At 39.6% G+C, this 25,499-nt stretch overlaps 1 protein-coding gene across 6 annotated transcripts in view; it reads right to left on the bottom strand.

The window, feature by feature from the left end:
* The window catches only part of rap1gap2a (RAP1 GTPase activating protein 2a), a 451,901-nt gene that overhangs the window by 187,385 nt on the left and 239,017 nt on the right, over positions 1-25,499 (bottom strand). For 2 of the 6 annotated variants that reach the window (XM_028806693.2, XM_051930963.1), the window contains exon 1: positions 16,571-16,811. The exons of the other annotated variants lie outside the window; for them this stretch is intronic. In XM_028806693.2, coding sequence (XP_028662526.1) covers positions 16,571-16,671 — 101 coding nt within the window. In that variant the 5' untranslated portion in view covers positions 16,672-16,811. Of the gene's footprint in view, positions 1-16,570; positions 16,812-25,499 lie in introns of those variants that run through there. 6 annotated transcript variants of the gene reach the window in all.

Here is a 25,499-nt window from a genome sequence, read left to right as displayed (position 1 = left end):
AACTAATCAGCACATCGTCATCTCATAACAGGACTAAGTTTTGAGTTTGGAACTTTTCTGTCCAGCAGTTTTAGGCCAAGACCGTCCTCAAGGAACTGTGACACACAGACACACACAGACAGACAGACAGACACAAACACATCATCGAGATATCAATGTTTTTGGTATCAGAGGATTCTAAAATGTTGAGATCTGTCGAAAACCGGAGATTGAAATTTTTGATGAATCTAAAGCTTTCACTCATCCCCCATAGATGATAGGTTATGGTGAGGGAGGGTGCAAAGCAAAAAAGCAGCGCTAACACTTTTCTTTCCAAAAAAAAAAATACATAAATGTATATCCATCCATTTTCCAACCCGCTGAATCTGAATACAGGGTCACGGGGGTCTGCTGGAGCCAATCCCAGCCAACACAGGGCACAAGGCAGGAACCAATCCCGGGCAGGGTGCCAACCCACCGCAGGACACACACAAACACACCCACACACCAAGCACACAGAATCGCCAATCCACCTAACCTGCATGTCTTTGGACGGAAACCGGAGCGCCCGGAGGAAACCCACACAGACACGGGGAGAACATGCAAACTCCACGCAGGGTGGACCCGGGAAGCGAACCCGGGTCTCCTAACTGCGAGGCAGCAGCGCTACCACTGCGCCACCGTGCCGCCCTAAATGTATATAATACACCATTTTTCAAAATAGCTTAATCCAATATCACGATAATACCAGTACCACGTACAGAATAGAAACTAACCCAGTGCATTACAGGGCACACTCATACTGAACAGTTTAGATTGAACAGTTAACCTAAACAATCGGATATGGGAAGAAACTGGAGCACCAGGAGAAAACCATCACCACGACCACAGTGGGATACAGAAGGACATCTTTGGCCACACAATATCTCAGAATATCTTGAAGTAGATGGGCTACAACAGCAGAAGATCATCAGGAAGATGATGCCACAGTAGGCATAGGATCACCAAAACTGGACAATCAAATGTATCTATGGCCATATCTTAATTTCTCTTTTAACCTTCTGATAGTATCCATGAAAATCTGTAAAAAGCATGAATCCACTGACCTATCCTGCCTCATATTCATGACACAGGCTACTGATGGTAGTGTGGTGGTGTGGGGAATGTTTTGTTAACACCAGCACAGGGTCATTTGAATGCTACACTGTACCTAAGCATTGTTGCTGACCAGGTGCCATCATTTATGGCCACAGTCTACCCATCCAGCAAGATAATTCACTTTATCAAAGGGCACACATCACCTCAAGCTCCTCAAACATCCCAGCAACTTCAGTTAATTTATGGTCTGTACAGACCCCAAATCTCGAGGTGCAGCATATGGTTCACAGCACAAATGTTTGGCCATTCCTCCAAAAATATTAGGTATTCTGGACATAGAAAAGGTCTTCAGCTTTTAACCACATAGGTGTAGAACAGATTTCTAGTTGGACAGAGGAGAAACCGCATAGAATAATAATAATAACAATAGTAACTTTATTTATATAGCATCTCATCATACATTTAAATGCAACTCAAGGTGCTGTCCACAGACTAATCAACAAAGACAAATATATACCACATTTACTTGGATTATTATCATTAATAAATACTATGATCATTTATAATAAATGTAAGTATACTAAACACAAAATCAAAAAGGTAATGCTAAGGAAAATGTAACCACTAAATTGCAAAGCAAACGTTCACTCTTATGAGAAAAAAGGTTTTCTAATTAAAATATTTATATATTAGAGTTGAAAATAGAATAAACAGATCTAATTAAAATATGTATAAAAATAAATATATATAGTATATATGTACATTTTACATAGGCATATGTATATGGCAACACATTGCGTGGAAACCATGATACCAAAGTAAATAAAACAGTCCATAGCGGTTTCGGTTGATTTAGGATGTTGATGGAGTTTTTGTTTTTCTTTTTTTTATTCCTGGATTTGATGACTTGACAAGCTGACATGGAGGAAAGGAAAACAAAAAAATAAACTCTGGATGGCCACAGTCAAAAGACAGAAGCGAGCAAATAAAATAGCTAGAAGAAATCTCTAATCTAGGCCAGTAATTGGGGTGACTAGGACACTGCTAGGCAATGCTGGCCCCATTTCATCTATTCTTGATCAAGAAGTGCCAGTCGAAGCCCATATGGAGCCCTAGGCTCCAAGGGAGTGTGCGTCCCTTCAATTACCTAAATGGCACCCCTCGGTGTCCATAGCACAGCACTTTGGTAATTCCAGAGCCCCATAACTTTCATAAATGGCCCCCCTCACATAACAGGTAGCCACCTATGTCACCTAATGGATTGACTGGCCTTGTGACCAAGAAAGAATAAGGGACAAATACTCCATACGGTTAAACATACAAAGGAACCTTTTGGTTTTACATTTTTCTTGTTTTGTCCTTTAAGAGCTTCTTAAAATGCGTATTCCTATTAATCTCATTGGAAGGCCACCTCACAGGCCATATGAGTGTTCACACAAACATCAAGAAAATGTTTATTTGTCTTCTGAAGCACTATTGACAACAGCAGTGAGCTAAATGCAAAAATATTCTCCAGTGTAACTATTCAGATAGCTAAGTTTAGACTTTACATATAAAGTGAGACCAACAAAGACACTGTATATATGAATAAAAGATACTGCAGAAAACATATTGGTGCTTGCGAGCAGCCTCAGTCCATGGTGCTACTGCTTTGCAGAATACTTCAGCAGTACTGTGCAACACTGACACTCCAAACATAAATGGAGGTACTCTGGCATAAAACCAAAACAGAAAATTTAATAGCCACGTTATTTGCAATAAGAATCGACATGACCATCCTTCAAACAGATGCAGCCACGTGTAATACTGGCACATTATCTAAAAATAAATCCTAAAAAACACAAGGAGACTAGATATCCACAGTCACACTATCATGCCAAAGCCATAACCAATCAGATAAGACTCTGAGCACATATGTAATGCATCTTAAGTTGCATATCCAGTAATCCTGTAATTTTCAGACTCTCTGTGGCAAAGAGCTGATTAAACTATCTTTCAGATTTACTTTATTCCAGTCATGGTGATAGCAGAACGGAACTGCGACTGCAACTGACACCCCAGAGAGCTGCCAGTGCATTGCATGTCCCACTTAGACACAGTAAAACAATGGTGGTGGTGGTGGGAGATTGGGGGGGTATACTTGAGCTTTGCCAATCAACATGGCAGGAAGGCAAAGGCAGCATAGGAAACCTGTGGGGCAATAGTAATTTCTCATAGTTTTGAATCCTTGCATCATGAGGTAATAAAGCTGTTTGCTGTGCTGCCTAACAATACCAATCATCACTGTCATTTATTATCATTAGTACCGCACAGCCGTCCAGAATGTACTTCCCACGTATTTAGTATACATTAATAACAATAAAGACTAAGCTATTGGCAGCCTCAGAGCAAACCTTGTATGTTTATTATCGTGTTGATATGCAATTGATTAAATGAGCTGACAGCTTCATACATTACAATCTCAGCCACTATTTATGTAGATCCTCGTAGTCTGGCGCCTTTTACAACAGCAGCGGCTGTTCTCATTTTCATTATGTCCTTTTCACATTGCACGCTCACTCCTTGCTGAAGCGATTCTGAGACTTTGCGCTACTCATTTCTAAATGGTAACTAATCTCTTCTGCACGCCTGCCCCTGATCCCAAGCAGATCAGTACTGGCTGGAGTTTAGTAAATATTTTGACGACTAGTTGGAAATATTTTGCACTGGTAATGTGTGTTACTTTTAAGAACTGTATTAAGGAGTTTTATGTTTTTATTTACTGATTAGTTAAGTGTAATCTGAGGTGCAGGACAAGTATGCTAAACAATTCTTCATCAGAAGACCTTGCTTTTTTAAAAGTAAAATCAATCTCTTCATTGATCACTTTATGCTCGAGGAGACTCACAATATTGATGAACAGTGTGGCTATAAACAGTAATTGTTGGAGATGTTATAAATGGAACAGAAGAAGAAAGCTTGGTGTCCCTTTCAGGACTCATAATTAGCAGCTCACATGCCTGTTGCATGATGAGCACAAGCTGTAAAATGACCACATAATTAATTAATTAATAATCATGTAGCACTTTTCTAATCTACTCAAAGTGCTTTACATTGACAGTGGGGAACCACCACCAACGTGCAGCAATCACACGGATGGTGCAGCGACAGCCATGCTTGTGCCGGACCGTTCACACCACACATTAAATATTAGATGGCAAAGCAGTGAGAGAGAGAGTTAGCCAATTAGAAACAGGAGAGGATTAGGGGGACAGAATGGACAAGGCCAAGGTAGGTAATTTACCTGAGGTACACCCAACTCTTTACGAAAGATGTTTAGGGCTCTTTTGTGACCACAGTGAGTCAGGACTTTGGTTTTACATCTTACCTGAAGGATAGTGACAATTGTTATAGCACAGTGTCCTTGTCACTGCACTGGGGCATTTCAAGTTAACCCTAACCCTGCCAGACTCACCATCACTTCTTCCAGCAACAACCCAAGTTTTTTTCTAGATGGTCTCCAATCTAAGTACATGCATCACATAACATGTAGTAATGTATGTGAATCCATAATCCTATTTAAGGTCATAGAGGTGATGGAGCAGCACCATGCTAAAGGCAGGAATCAACCCTGGACAATTATTGGAGGGCCCATTCAAGCAAGTACACCCAGAATCATAGATAAAGAAGCAAGTTATAAGTGTCAATTGAACTAACCAAACATGTGGGTGAAAACACAAGAAAAACGTATACAAAGCCAGGGAGAAAGTGCAGACTTCATGGATAACAAACAGCTGGATTCTGAATATAAAGACGACACATTGGATTGGAGGGGTGGCACAATGGTGCAGTAGTAGCACTGCAGCCTGGCAGTAAGGAGACTAGGGTTCACATCCCGGGTCCTCCCTGTGTGGAGTTTGCATGTTCACCCCGTGTCTTTGTGGGTTTCCTCTGGGTGACATGACATTGGATTAAGATTAAAGAGTTCTCCTCTACCTCAAATGATTCCTGTTACACTGATGTCTACTGGTACTCTTGTTTGATACATTTTACCAGCACATTCAGTTGAAGGGCCCTAAATCAAAAGCATGCTGAAATGAGAAAACAGTCTGGAAGTTGTCAAGGGTGTCTAGTATAAAACACAGCTTCTTCTAACTTTGCAAAAAGTGAACTATTTCAGAAACCACAGTCAGGTAAAGAATGAAAGGCAGATACACAAAAGGGAACTGTGGGATGTGAACTCTGTGTTTTTGTTCCTATGTATTGCAGTAGCAGACATTTAAGACTATTCATCACAATGTTGTTTTGTGCAGCACACAGCTGAGCTCACTCACAATGCATCTGAATTTAGCAAATGATGAACTTTTCTAAATATTTTGATCAGATCTGCTTTTGTTCCTGATCGTAAATATATTAAAGGCAGACTTTTCATTCTCTTGCTCTTCGTTTCTGGTCCTTTCATTATGTTGTTTGCTACTTTGTATCTCATACGGTGTATCCCAGCCTATTTTACCAGGAGGTGCATGAAAAAGTCATCCACATATCACTGAGTTCACACTGACACAATCTTCACATAACACCCATCTATTGTGAAAACCACTGAGTCAGTTTGTGAGGTCTTCTTTCCATATGATCTGTGATGCCGTCGACAGTCTCTGAGGTATGGACAGAAGGGTTCCTTGGTTGAATTGTGCATTTCACAAGACGGGCCTATCCTATCTGGAGCTGGATATAGCCAACTCATTTGCAGTTTGGGCATTTCACTTCCCACTCGTCTTTCTGTTTTCTATGCTCTTGTGATTTGGTGGTCAGTTAAAAGACTCCATACTCCAATCTTTTAAAACAAGGCTGTTCAGACTGGTGATTGCTTCATCTCTTTTCCATTCTGGGTTTATCAGAATAGCAGCACACTTGGAGATATTTTTGATGGTTCAGAACAAGTTCTGTTTCCCCTACCTTCTTTCTTCTTTACCTCTGGCCTGCTCAATCATTGTGGTATGTGGAGTTCTACCATCTTCACCTTTTCCCTTCTACTATTTTTGATTTCTCTTGCTTTCTATCTTCTCATACAAAGCCAGCTTCTGCTGAATTTGCTGCTTTATCTAAAGCTGAATACAAACCTTTACCATTACACTGATTTCTCCAATCTCTCCTCCTACAGGTACAGTATATTCTGGAATAATAGTTTTAAAAACATTTCACTCTCCTCCGAATATTCTGATCATAGTCATAATCAGTGTAAACATATGCATCACCTATACCTTAAACCATGAAAGCTTTATGTTATGGCACTGCTACCGTGTTTCCCCGAAAATAAGACCTACCCCGAAAATAAGCCCTAGCATGATTTTTCAGGATGCTCGTAATATAAGCCATACTCCGAAAATAAGCCCTAGTTACGATCCGGTGCAGGCGCCTTTGGATGAGCGATAAATGCCTATCGCTACTGCATGTACACAAATGAACAGGAAATAATACCAGTATTGTATTTTGACCCCCCAACAAGATGAGTGCAAAAAGAAAGAGCTATTCTGTTGAGTACAAGATAGGAATTGTGGAGGAGTCCAAGGGCAAAAATCTTACTGCTTTCTGCAAAGAGAAGAAGTTGGATATCCGAATGCACTACGAGCAGGCTACATGAACAAGAGGTGCTCATTTAAGGAAAGCTCTATTGCTAGACAGGAGAGATTGGGGCCAATTGTTCTAAAGGAAATGGAGTCGCATGAAATTCATAATGGAATTCGGGGTTTGGAGAGTTATGATGATGTTCCAGAAGATGATGACATGACTGTATTTGAATAAATGTAGATTTTTGTTCAAGAATACTAGGGAGTTGTGCCCCTGGCTCGCTTCACTGGCCCACCACCCCGGGGCGCGCTGCACGCCAGCCACTTCACATCTCTGCCACTCACGTTGTGAAGGGGGGGCTGAACACACGGTACGCGGTCGGATTACCCCCTGTCTTACTGCTGCCGAGCTGCGTCTTCTGCCTGTCACGCTGCGTGTCAATCATTTAAAAGCTTGTGCAGCAGCTGTCCTTTTGTCTCACTGCCTTGTCTTGCAGGTCGTTAAAGTGTCTCCGAGAAAATCACGTATCATCTCCTTCCAAGCCTTTCAAGATTTTTTTTTATAATAGAGAGAAATGTAGATTTTTGTTCAAGAATAAATGTAGATTGTTGTTCATGGAAAAACAAGACATCCCCTGAAAATAAGCCCTAGCGCATCATTTGGAGGATAAATTAATATAAGACCCTGTCTTATTTTCGGGGAAACACGGTACTGACCCTTACTGCCACTTATCTCCTCTAAATGCCCATTGGACTTAATTCCACATGTTTTGGAAGTATCCTGCTGTCTCCGCTGTTCAGTTCTTCATCTTTGACTCACTTCGTTTGATCCTCTCCATTGATGTACCCGTTTCTTCCCACATCGTTCTACTTCTAAACCGTTCTGCTCTTCCTCTCACTTCTATACAGCAGAGGATTTTTTTCCACTGGGCACTGAATGGGCCAAGATGGAGCTCTGGCCTCTCGTTAGAAATCCCTTTATTCAAGATCTCCTAATTTCTGCAAGTCAACGTTCTACAATCCAGTCCTTCTTGAACTCTTTGTATTGTGGATTAATGGGTCATGCAGTTCTAGGTCCTACTGCCTGATGTCTCACTAGTTGGGAGCAAACAGCCAGTGAGCAGTGACTTGGGGATCTTTTAAATCTTTCAAACATTCCTCTTAGTGTGTCAAAGGTCTCTCTTTCAACTATTTGTTTTAAAATAAGTTGTAATTGTTCACTTCCTCTAACTACTGAATTTAATAAAGCATAACGATAACTTCAGAAGATATTAAGAAAGGGAATATGATGGGAAAAGCTGCTCTGTAGTCATCTGTGTAATCGCATCCAGGAGATACTCACTTCAACTTCCCAGTGAATGAAAATGATAAGAATGATGTCAACCTCTGCAGGGTTTCCTGACGGCAAAGTCAAAGATTTAGTGCAGTCTTGTTGTACAGGACTGACAAGACCTGTGACAAATGCAAAATAATACAAAGCAATTTACCTGTTGCTCCAAGCGTTAAGAAACAAGCTGTGTTTATTTTATTTATTGCCAATAATGCAAACATGGCCTTTGTCCTTCCATAATACTGATTGTCTAGCTGATCAGGCACAGCTTTACAATGAATCCCAAATCCAACCCCCCAACACCAGCATTGGGCAACCAGATGCACATTGTTATTGCCATGTGTTAAATGAGCGCTTCTGCCTAGGCAACCTCCTCGTGCTGTTTTCACTGATAAGACTGAAGGCTAAAAGCTCATTTGCAGCTTTTCCTTTCTTTTCTAAGTTTAGTGGAACAGAGAAAGAATCACACTTTGCAGGCAAGAAGGGGTCAGAAAAGATTGGGTTTCTCTGATTATAGCTCATCAAAGCTGAGATACAATTTAGCAAAACAAGAAATGTTGAAATGAACCTTTTAATGATTTGACATTAGTTTTTCACAGTTACATGACTATGGTTCCCATCAAAATAATAATAAAAGGATGGCATATCCATCACACAGACAGGACCCCTCACATACTGTATACTGTACCAGTGCAGCCCCTGCATGCGCAAGAAGAAAACACAAAGACACTTGTGGTCATCTTCTCTAGGTCACACAAACTATGAAACGCAAATACTCGTGACAAATGGAGCTGATACCAAGGGAGCACAGCAGTCAATCCTCCATTTCAAGTATTCTATAACATCTTGGAAAGTGAACACTATTTGGAGTGGCTACACTGCTGAAAACACAGAACTCTTCCTCCCCAAGCAACAGACCACAAAGCCGTGCCCCATAAATCACCAGCTTAGGCGTTAGGATCCCATTAGAGTACACCCTGACTCAATCTCTTTAATTATTTATTATGGCCGCTGCTATTTTTTTATTATTTGACATGAGCTCCTTAGAGAACATCTTAATTTATTCTAGTCCATTTCTGGAATTATTATTATTACTATTTTTGTTCTTACTAATTTTTATTGCTATTTTAATGACATCACTGGAGTGCCATTTTGTATTGGGTTTTCAGCAGTGGTGCTGTTATTTTCATGGGTGTTGTCATATTGTTTTACAGCAACAACATCCGGTGCTAGCCACATTGGCTCATCGCATCTCATATATAAAAGACGGTGGTGCACATCAACATATGTTCAAGCTTTGGATTATCAAAGAAAGGGCCTTTGATAGCTTAACACTAAAGGAGCTCAACAAATAAGTAAAAGACATCATAAGTATATTTGGTTACCACTTTCATTTGTCTTTTGACTGCAAAGTTTGTGTAACATTTTGGTTTTAAGTCTTCTCACCTTGTTTCTGTCTGTTTAACTCAAATTCTTTTGAACATCCCTAAAACATTCATGATTTGTTTCTGCTATTCAAAATATTCAAGTTCATTTCAAAACAGACTCCGTAATTAAAATAATTTTTTATTTGTTTTGTTTAATTTGGTGATGTGTTACTCTTGCTTTTAATATTTTAACATTATTTCAGAGACATAAATGCATTACCATTTTGTGCAGTTTTTTTTTTCATTGGCACTGCCGTTTTGTGTGTATTGTCGTTATGATTCTGCTTGATTACTAGGACGTGATGCACTTGACATGAGATCCTCATGATGACAATGACGTATATGAAGCATTAGGCAAGCATCTAAACTTGGGCCCAACAGAGGAAAGACATTTGTCAGATATTGAACACTTATATACAACAGAAAAGTATACATCACAATTACTTAAAAAAGTTTCCTGGTGATGACTCTTGTATTGTTACATCTTTGACATTGGTTATGTCGCTGAATGGTTTGGAAAACTATCTAAGAAAAGCAGAGTGTGCATGTTCCTGGCATGAATGTGTTCATTTAGTGCCATATCTCAATGATCTCCAAGTTAGCCTCATAAACAAATCTAAACTAAATCTAGAGTGAGCGAGACTTGGTTTCTATTTTTTTTAATCTAGTACTGCTGGGATGTGCCTTCTCTCAATAACCCTGGAATTCTGATGGATATATTAATAAAGTTAGCTGTCCTATGCCACAGTAAAAGGCAGCATTCCTTCTACTGTATCTGTGGTTTGTTTTGCTGCATAATGATGAAGAACTTTTTGATTACAACAAAGAAAAGGGGAACAGCGAGAGTGCAGCTTCATATAAATAAAACAAATACTGGGAAACAACTTCTACTTTCACAAAAACACAACCACCCAATTGATAGGTGCATTTTTGGCTGTTATTATTATTGTAAGCATACTGCTTGAGAACTTCCCACTTGAATTTCTACAGGTCTCTTAAATGTTACTGTTCTGTGTAAATGTAAAGGGATTTTAACCCTTGTTACCAGAACCAAGAGGAGCAATTGCAGGAGAACACCTTGTGAATAAGAAACGTAGAATATCCAGCAAGCAATCAGTTTTGCAATTTAGACATACTGTAAAGAGGTTTATCCTGCCTCGGCAAAAATATATCAAACAGTTTGGAAAATATGTACAAAATTATTTAAGAGCCCTGTTAAATGATTTTGTTTGTTATATTTAGATTATTGAAGTCAAATTTTGACATTGTCACATGCATGGGCATTTCACTAGCCTTGCCAGGTCCAATTTAGAGGGGACACCAGGGAAGAATGTTCTTCTTTTTCTTTCTTCTGCCTTTTCCCTTATCTGGGGGACACTGCAGTGGAGGTGTTTCTCTCTTTTTCATTGCATTCAATTTCCTGCCATTTCCTTATTAAACTCCTTATTTTGTCACTAACACATCCTTCCATCTGTGTTTCTGTCTTCCTCTTTTCTTTCTCTTTCCAAGTCCACCTCCAACATTCTCCATAACGCACTGTTTTCCTCTGGTCTCCATAACTGTCCAGGACGCTTGAGCTTTATCTCCATCATCTTCTACCATATCCCTTTTAACTTTAAGTCTCCACTAATGTCAATCCATTTTGTTCATGATACACATTTTAATTTCTTGAAATTCTTATTTTTTTCAGTCTTCCTTCTAGTTGTGCCTCAGATTTCTAAATTATACAACACTGTAGGTCTTGTTTTGTATATTTTGCTTTTATCTTAACAGCTATCCTTTTAACACAGTGTATTCTGCTACACTTTCTGTAGTTTTCCATCCTGCTTTAATTCTCTTTACAATCTCCACCTCTAACCCTCTGTCCCTTTGAATCATTTATCTGAAATACTGAAAGGAGTTCATGTCTTCTAGCTCATCAGCTCCCAGCTTCAGTTCTCCATTCTTACCCTCTCCACTATAGCTGCAGAACATTATGCATATTGAGTTTTTGATTTACTTATCTTCACACCTGCCCCTCTAGAGTACCTCTCCAATTCTCTAACCCTGTGTCCAGTTCCTGCCTTGTGCCTTTGCACAACTCAAGATCATCTGCAAAAGGCATGGACCATGTAGGCTCTTCTTTCTCTTACCTGCTGATCTTATCTGATATTAGTATAATCAATGGGCTCAATGTCCTTCCCTGATGTATTCCAAATCTCACTTTGAAGTATTCTGCTTGACTACCATACTCCGTAAAGCCTGCATATTTTGCATGAATGCTATGTGCTACCTCAAGCTCCACCAACTTTCTTCTCTTGTTTACTCTATCTTAAGCTTTTCAAGATCTGCATTCATGGCTATATCTTTCTGAGGAAGGATAGTGAGGTAATTAGCCAGGAGGACCTCAGTTCTGAAGAGTTCATTTGAGCCCACCTTTGATTTGCAAGCAGCTTCACCCCATTTGGTCTCCAGAAGGAGAATCAAGATGGCGTCAATAGGGATCAGCAAGTTACAAAAGCACAGCAGTTTAAACAACGCACAAGCCAACCAAATTGTTAATATTTCTCTATCTACTTTTTGCATAAGACCACTCATCCATTAATTTCTTGAACCATGTTCCCTACCAAGTTCATCGTCACAGTTTCTACATTTCACAGATTTCAGTTACTTAGCGCTTTCAGTTTCACAGGTATTATTAAAAATGAGAAGGATTCCTGTTCCATCACAATAAATGCGTAAAAACAGCAGAAAACTTTCTTATTTATACCAGGGGGAGACATCATATGTAAAGTCTTTACTAGCAGTGCCTCTCCACATGTTTTTTTAGTCTGATTTTCAAACTTACCACAGATTTCCAACTTTTTCTTTCAACTCTGTAAGATTTTAAGTCAAAATTACTGTGTCTTCATGACAGTCCCAAATGGGGTGTGCATTTTTGTATATTTCCTTCAGGGGTCTTAAAGAACAGCATAGCAAAACAGTTAGGAGAGAATGCAGCATTAAAGTTTTTTGCTGGAATGGTAATTTGTTTCCCAAAACACGCTAAGCCTAGGCAGGGAATTCAGTCGTGTAAATCACACTACTTACACCATTTCACCAATTCACTGTGCCAGTGCTGCACACCCAACTAGTGAATGTACGCTTGTTTTTGAGTCTTGGTGTGTCAAGGGCTGGAATCAGCATTAAGATAACACAACACCCTACTTTATGACACTGTAATAATTTTTTTCACTAAAATTTAGATTCTTGCTTTAACAGTCACTTCCCCAGTTCATATTCTTACAATTAAAACACAGAAAACATCCAACATTAGGGTCAATAGTGGGTCAGTACTCAACAGCAAGCAGTCAGACTTCCCAAACCCATGAGGGATCTTCGGCTTATGTAGGCCCAAAATTAGGAACTGGTTTACAGCATTACAATTTCTTTTAGTTTCCCAAAAGCTATACAATATGCAAAAAATGCCCTTGTAAGGAAAGGAACCATACTTCCTTTGGGTAGGAAGGACAAGCCTCAGAGCAGAATCTCTATGAAAGTGAGAAGCACAGAAAGTGGCAAAAATGCGAAAAAACAAAACAAAATGGAAACTGTGAGCAAAAAGATTCAAATTCACATTCCAAATAACAGTATCCACAAGACAAGAAAAGCAAAGAAATCCAAGAACCAGAACTCCAATACTTACGCTCAACACAACTTTAATGAACTACTGAAGGAATCGCTCTCAGCTTTGGAATATAAAGGCTGAGGAAGGTCCTTCAGCAGTGATGTCAGTGTGGCCCCGCCTCTTGGGGGTTCCACCCACAAAGTAAGATGAACATAGGAGATCAACTAATTACATACAGTAAATAATAAACAACTTTAAAGGGACAGTACATAATCAATGAATAATAAATAAACCCAGCAGAAATAACATAGAAACATATAAAATAATGATTCAAAACAATAAAAAACCAAAATAAATACAAAACAGGGAATGAACCACAGTGTAATATAACCTCCTCTATTTGATTTGTACAAAATTAAACATTCTGAGCACAGAAATAAAGAAATAAACGGTGAGGACCACAATTGCACAAAAGAATAAGCAAAACTCTTCTATGCCACTGCACCTTACTATACAGGCTCTGATAGTGTCTCCCTCACCTAAAAATGAAGTTCTTTCCACCTGTTCTGGTTTGCCATACTTCATTCCTACCAGTAAGTTTTCACCCAAGCTCACATCCTGGCTCTGGAGATGCCCAACCTGCAAGTGCTCTATTAAGTCAATAATTGTTCTGCGCAATATTTACTCAGTCAGTCAGTCAGTCAGTCAGTCAGTCATTTTGTAACCCGTTTAGTCCTGAACAGGGTCATGGGGGTCTGCTGGAGCCAATTCCAGCTAACATAGGGTGCAAGGCAGGAACAAACCATGGAGAGGGCGCCAGTCCATTACAGTGCACAATAGTCATTTGTACTATGTATAACTTTGAACAAAAACATTGGCTAAATATAATGATATGAAAGGTATACACAAAGACTGTGGGTAACAGGTGAAATATTGGATCTCATCCTCCAATCACAAATTTCCTCAGATCATACAAATCTCTTTCTGGGACAGTGAAGTCTACCTCACCTAACTTTTACAGAGAATGCCAGAATGATTAGTATAGGATGTCCTAATGGATTACAGTTATCTCAAATCAGCTCTGGGTATGTTACATCTCATACTCCATTCTGTATAGAAAGGGTCAAGCATCCATCTTTTCCTTATCACTGAAAACCCTAAATTGTAAGTAGCATGATCTCATTATTATTTTATTGGAATGCATAATGCCATGGTTGTCTTGTCAGAACCTCTGTTATTTCTATTTTTCCAGTGTTAATTTTAAAAACGTTTTGCAGGACACGCATCCTTCCATCTAAATTTCCAACCAAGATAGTGATGCCTAATTGGCGACAGCAGCATACTGCCATCCTCTTATCCACACAACAGCAGAATGAGGTTCTTGTTTTACAAGGGTGGGTGCTTCCACATGAACCCACTAACAGTTTGTTTGTTGGCCTAGTGTCCACTAAAATACATATAAATATACTTAAATAATGTGCTGTATGTGTGTATATGAACATTACAAAGATATGTGCATTTATGGCTTGTACATAATGCTCATGTAATACACATGCTTTACAATACATGACACATATGGCATAAAAGTATACGTACTATACATGTATACCTCTATATATAACAAATGTACATCAATATACAGTGTATGTTGTATACACAAAAATAAGCATATACATACCTACATACATACTGTACAATACTTCCTACAAACATATTAGGAAATGCAGTTATATTGAATAAATACTATCCAGTACATGCATTCTATATAGTACTACCATTCATAGATACATAAGTGCATATATACTGTAGATTGCATGCAATTTTTATATTTATTAAAAATGTATACAGTAAATGGTGCATATATGCTCTATCTGCTTATATATACTGTACATATATATATGTGTATAAATGTGTGGATATTTTCTATAAAGACTGCAGAGTTCATGTAATCGTATATATACACATGCTGAACAGTACACACTAGCTATGTACAAATATATGCTGCACGGAGATACTGTAGTACAGTATAAGTATACCAATATACAGTATATAGACATTATTTTCTAAATACATGCATTCTTTCCTAAATGTATATATGTGTATGTGGTACATAACTAAATACTCTAAAAATAAATTACATTTATATGTATACAATTAGTTTATGTATTTGACTGGCAGCCTCACTATCCCAAACCCATGAACACCACCATAACAACAGGATTAAGAGCCATTATCTGGATTTATCCTAGTTTACTGGATGCTGCCCCCAAAACTGGAGTACTGGCATATATTTTTACAGCTTAACACACTAGCCTAGTCAGACGTCCTTCCTTGACTTTTTACACGACCAGCAGACAGAGACCACATTCTGATGAATGAAGAAGACTTTGAATTCCTGCTATGTACAGAGATATCCGAGTGAGGTGTCCGAGACAGGAAGGTCGACCATTGGTAACACATATCACTTCTTATCCAAAAGCGAAGTGTGTGAAGAGAGTGCTCAGCACATGCCGGCTCACTAATCACCACCCTCCTCCTGCTCCTCTCCTGTTTGTTTTATTATAAGAATAAAATGCTTTGTTCATTAAGCACAACAACTTTTTCTCACACACATTTGTGGTATGGTACATACACAGAGACTGAAACACATAGTGTGAGATTCTTCTCAGGTGTTTTTTTTTTATGCGAAGAGAGAAATTCAAGTTTTCTAATAGCCGCCTGTCATCAGCTCAATACTCCAAACAAACATCTGAACAGATTTGCTTTCTTTGGCCTCCCTGAAGTCAGCATGTTACACTTGACACGGTTGCTCTGTTCACCTCCAGAATAAATTTACTGTAAACACTAAAAGAGATTAAAGACCACACATACAGCAAAACTAGCAATTGTGAATTTGCTAATGGAATGAGATGAGCGATCTCCGGTAAGTCACTTCTCTCATGTTGCTGCCACTGTTTACATTCTGCAGGCAAACAGCTGCTAGAGAAAAACTACACTGCAGGTAGCTCAGCGTGCGGTGTGTTTCAAAGCTGCATACACGTCTCACTGAGCTCTTTCACAGAGATGACCACGCCACTCTGTTCACCTCTGCTCCTGTCCCATTCTGTCCCAGCCATGGAACTCCATTCATTAAGCCTTGTCTATCTGATGCACAAAGCCTGAGGGCAAGAAAACAAAAGAGCGTAGCAGGTTCCGCAGAAAAGCATTGCACAAAGCTTTCTGTTCTCTGAGCTTCTAAGGATTTTTAAGCCCTATCATGGCAGTTTTCACAGATGCCTTACAGCTCAAATGACCAGGTGCTAAGACTTGACCTTAGCAGATACGGTGCCAATACCTTCAAGACATCCCTCATCGACTCAGTGGTGTGGACAGAATGAGTCATTCTCAGCAACAAAAACCTTACTGGATAACTCGTTGAATCCACACTTTTTGCACTTTTGCTAGGATTCTTTTACACTTCAAACAACCATTTAACTCCAGTGTCCATCCCATTGGGAACACAGCAAAAATCAGCCCAAGCGCAACAGGAAAGTTTAAAAGAAAAGTTTGAGGCGACTGGGCTCTGTGGACCAAGTCGAGCATAGCATGAAAGCGAGTGAGTTACCGCTCTTTCTGCCTCCGAGATTTGTGGAGCAATCCAATAAGAATGACAGCCGCCCGAATCCCTGCCTTCTTGGAATGCCAGCGGCTCCCGGGCTCTGACATGATGCCTCCACGCTTGCAGCCACTAGCCAAGTAAGGGTCTGCACTCCCTGGCAGCGTGCATGTCTGTGCCGCCACCTCTTGCTGCTTTACCACGCCTGCTCCAGTCTGATAGGCAGGGCTGCTGCTTGCATAAAGTGACTGCTCACTCCCCCCCTTCCCCCCATCTCTCTCTCTCTCTCTCTCTCTCTCTCTCTCTCTCTCTCTCTCTCTCTCTTTTCATTGACATTTAAAACAGACTCACATTGAGCTCAGGCAAAGTCAGTACAGCTGATATACCATAGGTGACACAATTCATGCAGTGGGACATGCTTGCTGGCGGAAAACAGCTCGGCCAGCTGTTAGGAGTTAGAACACCTCCAAGAGACAGAACTGTGAGTAAGCAGTCATAGCAGGGTGGATAATGGTGTTGATTTGCATACTCATGTAGTACATACAGGCTTAACTCATCAGACGCCCTGAACATGGAGATAAAATATCCCATAGCATTTTAAGCAATCAGCTCAGTTATGAATTTTATACACAATAGCCCAGTACAGCACCAGACTGGATCAGAGTGTCCAAACCTCACTAATGAATCAGAATACTCATACTGTACATATACAATCTTGATAAGACCAAAAATAACAAGCTGGTTTAAACTAGAAGGAGTAATGGTACATAATCCAGAATCTTTTATTAAAGTTGGACAAGCACAGATTTAATGTATATGAATGCATATAAATGTAAAGAATTACATATAGAAAGTAAGAATGTCAGATATGAAAACAATGGGAGTGTGGAAACTTCAAAATATAACATGAGAAGGCCGTAGGAGTCATAGTGGACTCATCACTATCTACATCCAGACAGTGTACAGAAGTGATCAAAAAGGGTCATAGGATGTTAGGTTATACATCACTATGTGTGCAGCACAAGTCAAGGGAGGTTCTGCTTATAAAATGCACTAGTGAGGCCTCGCCCGGAGTACTATGTGCAGTTTTGGTCACCCAACTACAAATAAGACATAGCAGTACTAGAGAGAGTGCAGAGAAGAGCGACTAGGCTGATTCTGCAACTGACAGGTATGAGCTGTGAGGAGAGACGAAAGGAGCCAAACCTTTCAAGCAAACAGAGATTAAGAGGTGACATGATCAAAGTGTTCAAAATTATGAAACAAATTAGTTTGGTGGATCCATGCTGTTATTTTAAATAAGTTCTTTAACAAGAATACGGACCACTAATGGAAATTGGCAAAGGGCAGATTTTGCAAAAAATGTAAATAGTTTTACTTCATGTAGAGAACTACTGACACATGGAATAAGCAACTAGTGTAGTAGACAGTAGGACTTTAGGGGCTGTAAAAAAATCTCGATGCACGTTTTTATATATTATATGAATGCAACTGGCAAGGTTTGTCGGAGTGAATGGCCAGTTCTCTTCAAAATCATTCTAATGTTCTAAATAGCAGGAAGTCTTGGCAAAAGTGAATTGGTCTTTTCTCCTGGCATACTTCTTTAGCAGATTTTGAATGCCCTGTTATCATGTGTATACCTGAGGGTCATAAGACACAGGTCCACAGTGAAATAGGTACTCTATTAACACTAACTCAGTAGCGTGTAAACGTGTGTAAGGGCATGTTGACAACTGAGTCAACCTTGAGATATTCAATGCAGATTTAGTCAAAGAAGGGTCATCACAATTCAAACCCTCTACTTCACATGCTGATCCCGAGGAGAACAGGATCAGCAGCAGCAATGGCTCAGATAATTTATGAAATTACATCTTTCAGAAGGTCATAGCAAATATACCAATTTCAGAAGTAAGTCGGCATACTTTTTAACGTGACTGCCTCCTGCATTTGACTTGTGTACCAAAATGAATACATTCCTTATATGAATGATGTCGATATGATTGGACATATTAAGGCATTAAGATGACATTTAAGTGTACAGGTAATTTGTAATTTGTAATTTTGTAATTTTTTTTCTTTTGTAATTTGCTTTGCACTATATGATCTGCTAATTGTACTGTATTATTGGTAGAAAGCTAAAAAAACTAATTCTAAAAAAAATAATTTATATAAATATATATATACACATATATACATATATATGTATACATACTGTATATATTGTGACGGGTGGCTGGGGCCCATGACCAGCCGGGATGCCCCTGCAGCATATATTCCAGGGGAGCAAGCATGGGAAAGGTAATATCTCCCCCCTGGACACTAGATGGCAGCCTCCCTGGGTTGCAGTCTTCATGGGAGTTGGAGTTAGGTGCAGCCCTGTTGGGTTCCGCAAGCGCCTCCAGGTGGTGCTGTAGCAGGAGCTGCTAGCCCCTTTTGGGCACTAGTTTCGCCAAACCTGGAAGTGTAGCTGGATGTCAGCAATCAAGCACCTGGAGCACTTCCGGGTGCCTAATAAAAGGCAGCAACCACCACTCATTGGCCAGAGTTGGGAGGAGGAGGAGGACAAAGCTTGGAGGAGGAGGAGGAGGAGTGGTGGTGGAAGAAAAAGAGGAAAGGAAAGTGTGTGGTGTGTTTTTGGTGGTGCTTATTTCACATTTGGGACTGTGTTGTGCCTGTGGGGATTACGGGGAAGACGTGCCCCACAGGTGGAAATCTGTGTCGGATAGGGTGCTTATATAGCGCCAGTGCAAAGTTGACTGACTCACTCACTCACTCACTCTGTGATGATAAATATAAACCTGACCAAATTGTGGTTTCATTGAAATTAAACTTGTTGTTCTGTTATTTCATTGAGTAATAATTTCTATTTGTTAGTGCTAATGCGATCTTTACTCTCAGTTTTTTGAGACTTTTGAATTTTAGTACTTTCATAATCTCTAACCTGTTCTGCATGTGTATCACTTCAACAATTTTGAACCTCTTTACGACGTTCTACTTTGTCTTCTACTCTTTGTCTTTTCTTCTTCTGCTGTTTGTCTTTTATTTCCACCCCCGCATGGACCTGTTAGGTTTTCAATTCATCTCTTGGCACAAAGTCTCGGCTCGCGGGACTTGAAATTATCTCTCATAAAATGTCTTGTCTCATCTCTCTAAAAAAGTCTTGTCTCGTCCCAAGATTTTTTTAAATAATAGAGAGACATATACTGTATGTGTATATTTATAAATCCTCATATCTTGCAAATACACCTACAAACATTTACATTCTCCACACCAGCTACATCACAAATATTATAGTGTCACCATTTGATAGTTTTGACTCTGGACTATACACACATAATCTGTGAAGATCTGACATTTTTACATATTAATATTTTATCTTTGCTTATGGTCACCAATTCAACTGAAGCATACATAAATTGTGGAATATACTGAATGTGCTGAGTTATATACCAGCATGGCGGGAGACTGGCTCTCCACTCCCCAGTTTACCTTCTACAATTCTGCTTCAAAAACATTCAGCTCCATCTCCCATCTCCTAGTTTTTTATTTTGTGCTCCTACTATATGGTAAAAATGTAAAACTATGTAACTCTATCTAGGGATATTTTTAATCTAATAAAAATCTTGATATAATAACCAAGTGCTCAACAGTTGTTTGTGTTGTGCCTCACTCTGAAATTACAGCTGGCTTTTGTTTCAAGAAAGCAGATACAAAAGAGTCGTTGAGAAATCCAACCAATGCTCCTGAAATTAAATGAAAATCTGTCTAGGTCTATTTGTGTGAAGCTGTACCAAATACACAATTTGAATTTTATTTATATGCTTCAGTTGCATTAGATATTGTGTTCTGTTTTAACTATATATTATTTGCATAAGTGTTCTGCACTCCAAGATTCTCACCCTTTACATTGTCTACCACCCAGTATACACAGGAGTGTAGGATTTCCAGTTTAGGCCTTTTTGAAAGAAAAACTTATCAAAATTAAAATATGATAATTGCCAAAAAGTAAGTAATCACAATTTTCACCAACATCACTATATACATACCTCACAAAGGCTACAGCACCTTGTACTTGTTGACTGGCCCACTCTAACCTTCTGTAGAACTCACTGAGCTAAGCCTTTACTGTGCTGCCTGACCAGTTCGGAAAATGTGTAATTGTCTTTGTTAATATACAGGACACAGTAAGGGAGCATGGTTGGCACTGGGGTTGGGATTGCAAGCTGAAAGTGGAGCTACAAGAGTGAAGGACGGCCATAACATTAGAGGTCTGGCATAAACAATGCTCATGATCATGATGCTAGCAAAGAATGAAGATTACCATCCGGGGACAGCAGACATGGCATTCTTTGATTTTCTAGGGGTACTGAAGTAGGAGACTTACATTTTGAATTGTTGGGTTATTTAAAGTAGTCTATCATACTGTACTGTTTGTACATCCTTGCTACGTGTTAGGCAGACTACCTGGGCCCTTAGAAAAAGAGCCGGAATTTGAAGCTGCAGGAACATCAGAGGCCAGAAGAGGGAGCTCTAGGTGGCTAGCCCCACAGGGTTATTATAGAGGGTAACCCTAATAATAATTCTTTGCATTTATAGAGCGCTTTTCTCACTACTCAAAACGCTCAGCAATTGCAGGTTAAGGGCCTTGCTCAAGGGCCCAACATAGCAGAGTCCCTATTGACATTTACGGGATTCGAACCGGCAACCTTCTGATTGCCAGTGCAGATCCCTAGCCTCAGAGCCACCACTCTGCTCAAACCCTGACCACAGAATGGTCATGGTCATTATTGTAGAAGCTTTACTAGTCTAATGTTCCTGATGTTTATGCTATTACTGGTTAACAACCCCTCGATACAAAACATACAGTCTTCAATGAACATTACGGAGGAACATCTACACACTTCCTAACTTTGCATAGTCCTGTCCAAGGTCAAAACAGCATGGTGCAAAAAATACCAGAATGCCCAAGCACTGCCAATAGTTCTCTTCTGGCGCTGCCTGAGATGTTTCATCTCACCAGTGTATTCTCGGTCTCCAAGCTCTGGGTTGTGACTACAAGGTGTTGTACATAAACTCTGCATTTAAATGAAGAGCTTGACAATCCAGAAAGGCTTCATAGTAAAGCTGCTGCTGCTGCTCCTCATCAAGGAGAGCCAGATAGGGTGGTGAAGGCACAACTCCAAAAGAACATAATTCTGCTGAAAGTGACCATGAGTTGGCTTGATTTCACCCTTTAACTCATCGTCTCTTTCACTGAATATTTTCAACTACCTCACTGTTTTGAATCTAATGTTAATGCTGTTAAAAATAAACATATGCCTAATGTGCCTTCATGCTTTTAATGATTATGTCCGTTACTCTTGGTAATGATGTTGTTTGCTAGTTTTGAAATTAATTTCCTGCTGCTCACTATAGCTGAAAGGAAAACATTTCTAATATATTTACATGGGTTGCAATTGATTTTGTATCTTATTAATGTTTATTTTTCATTTTTAAAATTATCTGTTATTATTTTCAGTGACATTACATCCATTTTCTATGTTTGTTATTCTATATCTGCCACCATTTTGTTTGACTTCTGCATCAGTCATGCTATGCTGGTGCATGGTAGAAAGGCATATGATGAAATCACACGTGACCAGAGACATCCTGGCATCCATGATATATATGTAAGAGATGGTGTCTGAACTTAAAAGACAACTGAAAAGATGTTAACTCAAACAATAATTACTTCAGGGAAAGATTTCTGGTTTCAGTCAATGGCTTCATTCTGACCCTGCTTTTGCTTTGCTCTTCAATCATTGACAACTGATCTCTGTTAGCAGCATCCGAGGCCATCCTTTAGGATCATCTACTATCTATGCAATATCAATGTCGGTCACTCAGTGCCCAGTCTAAAAAAGTGTGCACTAGTGTAAGCCGCCCTACTTTGGGGTGATCATAAGAAATGAAGTACATAATAAACAAGAATAGTGGTGTCAAATATTAAAAAAATTGAAATGTGGGCTTCAATTTAAATTTTTAAAGTCTAAATGCTGTCAGTTGTAAATGAAATTTATAATGTTTCTCCCTCTGATAGGGGTCTGTGGAGGGCTAAATCCCTAAGAAAGGATCAGAAATGAGAAATAATTATATTTATAATCACTGACTTTGAAATTGTCTAAAACTATAACCAACATGCTTATGTTTGAAATTTGTCATTTTTAACCATCTGAGAGTAGCTCTTAGACAGTTAGGACCACCAGTAAAGAATCAAATATCAAAAATATTACCATATTTGTGATCAGCAAATTCTAAACAGTAGAAAATGACACTCCACATGCCTATATTGTCAGTCCTCGTTTTTTTATGAAAAGCAGTAACTTTGATCCCTCATATCCCACTAGGGAGCAGACCCCTGAGGTCAGTTGATGTGGCATGCACAACTTCACACTTCTGATCATTTTTGCTAAAGGATTTAGTTTACTCTTTATCATAAGGGTGCAATTTGTTGCACAAACTATGGTCCAAAAATGGCCTAAAAATTAGGATTTTTTGGATCTAGAGGGCCAAAAATAGGGGGAAACACGGACAGTTCAGTGACTTGCATAGGTTGACATCACGAGGAGTCAAACAGTATATTACATGTGGGGATTTTCTTGCACCAGTGAGTCAGGAGGCACCAGACAAAAAACAGTGTTATTAAAACATTCATAAGTAACTCTTACTAATGCAATATTGTTTTGGTTCTATTAGTATACCACAGTGTGCAGGATTTTCATACATACAGTAGCCTCTTTTTGTATAATTTATATGTGAATAGCTGAGATGGGATCTCGAGCACATTTTATTCTGGAACGGGGTTTGTGGATAATGGATGCTTTCAAGAGATTATTGATACTGTATATCAATAAGTCACGACTTGTTCCTAATATGTGGCAAATGGCAAATAAATCTAAAAATTAATGATATTGTCGTGCCAGTTATCAGATTTGCACCATTAAGTACTCTAATATTAATTTTACATTCAGTTATTTTTGTAGCAGCAAATTCATTCATGGTTTATTATTGACTTAACTGTCTGGTATATTTTTACACATTTCTTAGACATTTTCTTGCTTTAGCCCATTTAAGAAACAAGATTCCATAAAGGGAAGTCCACAGGAGTGCCAAAGTGGTGAAGGCTAATCCTCATGGTGGCTCAGTGTCACTTACAGTATACAGATTAACGTAACAGCTATCTAGAAATCATAGTAGAGTAATATATTGTTCTGTGTCTGCTTTCTCTAGGTAATATGGAAGAATGACACCCAATGTGGAATCAGGATATTTCAGAACATTATTATAGCTTACGTTTTGCTGAGAAACCCAAGTTACTCTGTACAGACATATCCTGGAGGCAATGAAAAGCCGAAGTGTCTCTCTATGTGAACAACATGGCCTAAACACCACAAGAGCCAAGCCTTTAAAACAGAGGTCACATGCAATGGGTCCTGTTTGGTCATCAGCCCCGTCAGAACCTCAGACCAGATAGCAGATTTACATGGGCCCTGCCTCATGAAAGGACAGCCAAACCCTCGAAAAGGCAGAGTTACCACACTACAGCAGGCCAACGTGGTGCATAGAAAGGCCCGTAAAAGCAATAGAGAGAGCAACATTGTATGTGAAAGCAGTGAGATGTACAAAGCATGGCGGCTCAAATGAGCCTCAAGACTACTGGGGAATGAAGATTTTGGATGGTTTATGAAAAGTGGATATTCATTACAGGGAAATAATTTAAAAATGAGAGCTGGCCTATGCTGTGCGAGGCAGGGCTCAGGCCTCTCTGTAGAAAATGACAGCTAACTGCATAGAGTACAATTCCTGAAAATTACCTATACAGTAGATATTAGTCTATTATGGCTATTATTACATTTTCGACTGACAGCGCTCAATGTTTGTGGTTTAGCTGCCCCAAATCGCCACCATTGCTGGGCAACAATAAGGCAAAAGTAAAAAGAAGTTTACGCAAAGAGAAATTCAAGCTATACTAAAAACATGAGAAATCAAAGCACCACAAAGCTGGATGAGGCAATGTGCCAGAACATGGCTGCTCGCTCAAGCTATCACAATCCTTTGAAAGACATGCACACCATCAGAACAGAATGCTGGGCAACATCCCCATCCAACCACCCCAAGATAGTCTTGTGGTGACAGGTACTTAAGACTGCCACTACCCAGATGGTGCTGGCATTGCTGACATACTGAAAAAGATATACAGAAAACCTGTGGCTTTTTCCTGATGGCGTGAATTCTGCAAGCTGGCATGTTTCTTGCACAAGGTTCCTTGCCTTTTCCTCCGCGGCCCAGACTGTCTGTGCTGATTGACCACGCAGCTTCATTTCCTGCGCCTTCCACCTGAGCACTGTGCTTCAGAAGGGGTGGATCATATGCATATGACTTTAGAACATAAACTAACCAACCCCCCTTCCATCCAGCTGCTTTGTCACCTAAGTAACAAGACAATGGCACAATCCCAAACCTCAGGGCACACATTTCCCAAGCAACCACGCTCAGCACGTTTTATATAGTGCAGTGGCTCCTCCGGGTAACCAAAGTGCACTGTCGCTGCGCACCGCTTTGTGTCTTGTGACCTTTTGATGCAAAGAACACAAAGCTTCTTCTAAAGAGCGTCTCTGATTGAATGCTAGTCAACAGGCCCTTCATTATTTTGTTATTGATTTATCTGTTAGCAGTTCCAAAGTGAGATGGCATCTTTCAGCTCACTAACGATGTCTCTCTTCCAGCAAGACTGAGCGAAGAAGGGCAGAGTAATAAGCAAGTCATCATTGCAGAGCAACAGGCCTGGAAAACTACAGAAAAATGGACACGTAACACTGGAATAAGAGCCCATCTGACTAAATTTATTGATAAGAAGATCTGAAAAGTACCTTTGAAAGCAATACAATAACAACACAGG

The sequence above is a fragment of the Erpetoichthys calabaricus genome, chromosome 8, assembly GCF_900747795.2.
Source record: "Erpetoichthys calabaricus chromosome 8, fErpCal1.3, whole genome shotgun sequence".
NCBI lineage: Eukaryota > Metazoa > Chordata > Cladistia > Polypteriformes > Polypteridae > Erpetoichthys > Erpetoichthys calabaricus.
Note: the sequence above shows the minus strand (reverse complement) of the source record. Positions and strands in the feature narration are given on the sequence as shown.